At 36.1% G+C, this 4,546-nt stretch overlaps 1 protein-coding gene across 11 annotated transcripts in view; it reads left to right on the forward strand.

Moving 5' to 3' along the window:
- The window catches only part of LOC311087888 (dedicator of cytokinesis protein 9), a 118,287-nt gene that overhangs the window by 56,383 nt on the left and 57,358 nt on the right, over window positions 1–4,546 (forward strand). For all 11 annotated transcript variants that reach the window (XM_084121372.1, XM_084121377.1, XM_084121378.1 and 8 more), the window contains exons 6-7: window positions 3,487–3,582; window positions 3,685–3,819. In XM_084121372.1, the coding sequence (XP_083977498.1) occupies window positions 3,487–3,582; window positions 3,685–3,819 (231 nt within the window). The remainder of the gene's footprint in view (window positions 1–3,486; window positions 3,583–3,684; window positions 3,820–4,546) is intronic.

Below are 4,546 nucleotides of genomic sequence, written 5' to 3' on the forward strand. Positions count from 1 at the left end.
AGATATAAATAAAACCTAGTTTATTTTTGTATTCTAATAAATTAATTCAGTTTGCTTTGTAAATGTCTCCTTGTAACCCTTGTCCCAGTGTTCCTGTAAAGTTATTTTTTTTAAGTCAGTTATTGCTTCTTTAAAAACTTCATAATATTTTTACTTGCACTTCATAATATTCCCTCTGATACCACAGACCCCTTAGTCTCATATTGAAATACTTGCCAGTTTTGTATAACTCAAGAGATCCGTCCCAAACTCCTTCTCTTTCAATGTGCAGCATTACCCCAAAATATCATTAGGCCTTTTTCTTTTAATATTTTAAACAGGCTATGATATGAGATGCACTGACACTAATGCCATACTATTTAGGATAATATGTAAGCAAGTAGTATCGGTGGATCCAGGTTTCCAGGTTTTCCCAGAATGGACATGACCTGACATAATCCCTTCTGACTGATTCTTTCCCAGAATTCATATTTAATTCTACTGATTAGCTTCCCACTCAAGTTTGAGTCACGTTTCTTATTTTAGCCCATATGTGTGCAGTACCACAGACTGATATACCTCAGCTCGTAGGTTTGAGGAGCTCTATAACTGTGTTGTTGTGCAGAGTTTTGGCCTGTGCTATGCATGGACTCATTTGTCTAATTTGGTTGCTGACGGATTTCTTGTGTTTATAGAAAGTTGAGTGTGTTTTGGCATCGCAGTAAATACACAGCCAATCGCTGATGGCCATCCAACGGCACAGCCAATCATAACAGCTCGCCACATCAGTGTTTTACATCACAGCCCGTTACAATCAAAGGCTGTTTTCACAGACTCTAACATTTAATAGTGATGGTTGCTGATGTGGCAGTCGTGGCACTAACATGGATGGGTTAAATACAGAGGACAAATTCTGAATGAGAGTTACCATATTTGACCTTCACATGTCACTCGCACTATTACTAGTGCTCATATTTAAAGTAATGTTTACAAACCCTTAACCACAAGTATTAAATGATAACAAGTTTATGTGAATGATAGAAATCAAAGTAAATCATTGTAAAAAAAAATAATTCCACGGACTTGCATTGCAGGAAAGACCCGAGTCTTATCTAGATACCAACTTACATACACAACACTAAATATGTTTGTATTGCGCCAAATTTAGTTGAAACATAACTCTACATATAAACTAAATATTAACGTTCACCGTCAGCTCGTGGTTCACTTTTGCTGTGAAAACTTTACTGACTTTTATAAAATCATGTTCAAAGTCTCAAGTATGATCATCAGGCTTTTGAGGAAGGTTTATTTGTTTATATCTTTCAATCATAATTGTATTGGATTGCATTATATGTTTTAAAACTACAGAGCTTTGATCATAAAACTAAGCATTGAAATAGCATCTTACTAAGACATTATTATATTGTATTAGTATATGAATTGTATGCAGGTAGTCACCTTTACAGTCATAAAAATCTCATTGATTTAAAGTTTTCTCAGTTTGAGCCTCTACATGAAATTTCTCCTCGAGTCTGAGCTCCATATTGTCACGATATCAGACTTTATGAGTCATATAAGCCTGATCAAAACACTGTCACATCCACAGCGCAGACTGTCCAAGGCTGTATTTTGATATCTGCTCACTGGAAAGCGCAGATAGTGTTTGTTCTGTGAGGTCCATGAAGCATCCAGACTCCTCTGCCCACACACACGATCACAGCACAAGCATTGCATCTGGGTGGTGTGTGTGTGTCTGCAGAGTCTCAAGAGTACTGCGATAAGGAGTGTTTAACTGGTGATTCAGAGACAAATTGACCCATTGTACCAAGTTTAACCTTCTATTGTTCTTGCAGGGTTTTTCAGGTTTTTTCAGCACCATTTCAAAGACATAAAGGCCCGTTCACAGCAAGAATGATCACTATAACGTTATAACTATCATTAGCATCCATATCAGCAGACCATAAAGTTACGTCATCTGCCGCTTCAAAAGCAGGATGAATTCTGATTGGCTGTCAATGTTTTTATTAGATCATCAGCTGGGGAAAAAATTCGTTCTGAAAGTGATTTGTGATGGATATTTTTAATTAATCAACTTTAATTAATCAACTAACATTTGTTCTTGCAGGAACGACATTCATATGCTTTTAAATGTTTCCAAACTCTTTAGGGAAAACTTGTGACTTTGTGTGTGTGTGTGTGTATAAATAACAATTAGGGAAGTGAAACTAGACAGATGACTAGTTCTCAAACCTTGTGATAAGTAATCACAAAATCAGAGTTTGCTTGTGCCAGTGACAGAGGGAAAAGGTTGGGGCTTTTGAACCAATTGAACCAATCATATTGAAGGTGACATGTTAGTCTTATTTGTTTTCTCGATTCTATGAAAACTGTTGTATCCGTGTTTTCTGGTGGGATTCTCAATAGAATTTGTCTGAGATCCTCCGGCCTTGAGATTCCCTGAGAACTGCTCGGGAAGATCTCCTGGCCGTGATTAAAGCATTTAAAGGACATTTGCTTGAGTCTGTTTGTCAATTATTCCTGCGCAGGAAGCTAGTTTAGGAAGTGAGCTAGTTTAGGGAAGCAAGTTAGTCTGCCAGTTGTCGACTGAAGACGCAAGAGCTAGAGTCTAAAGGAATTGGGTGTCGATTTGTAGACGCCCCAGATAGTTAAGTTTAGGGACAAATCTACCACAGATTCCAACGATATTGTTTCTCTGTGTTGTTATCATAGTTGTGGTGTGGACTAAGCTATCCTTTGATATTTAGAAAAACGTGAGAACTAGCCTAGGCCTACAGTATATCTTGATCTTTATTGTTATCGGTATAGCTATCGTCCTTGGTGTAAACAGGCCTTAAGAGTACACAACAGATTTTCTGATCATTTCTCCTTTTTAATACATCTTTTCTCAAATATTGTAAATTTTGTTTATTAGCAGGACATACCAACACAGTCTCATGGCAATTCATAACTCTTTTATGCTGTGCGCTTTGGCGAATTCGTATGAATTTGTACAATCTCATTTGTACCTTTAGCACTGCTCATGTCCCAGTGAGGATTACATGTATAGGTGGAGTCATGGGTGGACCTTCACGCTCATTTAAAAAAGTAAAAATAAATCATGTTTTCATACAAATTGAGATTGCCAACTTGTATAATGTAATTAATAGCATGCAGTTCTCCAGATGTGCTCCTCTCTGGAGACCGTTTGCCATTTAGGTTTTTAACGTTTTGATTTCTGTAAAATTCTCTATATCCAAACAAATTAGGCTCACACTACCAGTCAAAAGTTTAGAATAATTATGATTATTTAATGTTTAAAAAATGTGTTCTGTGTCGTTCTTTGAGTCAGGTTTATCTGAGGCTCTGTTCAGTTGTGGCTCTGGATTATGTTCTTTCTCCCTAATTTGACTCCCACTTTGTTCAATCTGCAGGATTAAACACACAAGCTATGGACTGTCATCACAAAACTATCTCTTGTTTGTGTGTGTGTGTGTGTGTGTGCAGGACACGGCCTCTCTTGGCTCTCAGAAGGGTGGTCTCATTAAACAGGGCTGGCTACACAAAGGCAACGTGAACAGCGCCATCAGCGTCACCATGAGGGTGAGATTCCTCACTTCTGAACGTTGTGTCTATGTTATGATGTTATGACTATGCACTTGTTTACATTTCATGTCTCATTTGCACTCTTCTTTTTTCACTCAGTCTTTTAAAAGAAGGTATTTCCACCTGACGCAGCTGGGCGACGGGTCATATAATCTCAACTTCTACAAGGATGAGAAGATCAACAAAGAGCCCAAAGGAACCATCTTCCTGGACTCCTGTATGGGAGTGGTGCAGGTGTGTGGACAGAAACGCTCATCGTATTAATGTCACAACTGTGAACTCTTTGTCATGTGACCACATTTTCATGTAGAAGTCTTAAAGGTACAGCCGGTTTAATTCTGAGGATTAGAGAGAGGCTGAACAATGTTTGCCGCGAGAACCCTTGTGAAAAAGAAGTGTGCTTAATTGTGTTAAATATGCAAAACTGTGCTTGCAGATAATATAATATTAATGAAATAAAAAAAATAAGTGCACTTCAAGAGAGGACACTTTCATGACCTTTACATGATTATAATTGAATCTATAGTGTGTTATTCAATATTACATTTAAAGTTACTATAATTAAAATGTACTAAATTGCAACTGTATCACTACAAATGTTTAATTATAAATATAATTAAATACATGACATACAAGTTTTAATAGAAATTACATCAAAGTATATTTTAGTTTATCATAAATGTTTGTCAGTACATTCATCAGTAACTTTAACCATATTTCAGAGACAATCGAAGTCCTACTTAAGTGAGTAAAAAAAACAACAATTTAAAGTTCAGATAATTGCATTTAATATCAATTTAAACTATAATACCTTAATTGCGGTTAATATGCAATTGAATGTCTTAAAACATTACATTAATTTAGCATTTTTCAGTACATTCTTTAAAAATATATTATTTCCGTAATATAAGGAAATAATATATTATTTCCGTAATATTCCGTAAGTCTTTTTTAAAGTGTA

This window comes from Abramis brama (assembly GCF_963993115.1).
Source record: "Abramis brama genome assembly, chromosome: 8".
In the NCBI taxonomy this organism is placed as follows: Eukaryota; Metazoa; Chordata; class Actinopteri; order Cypriniformes; family Leuciscidae; genus Abramis; species Abramis brama.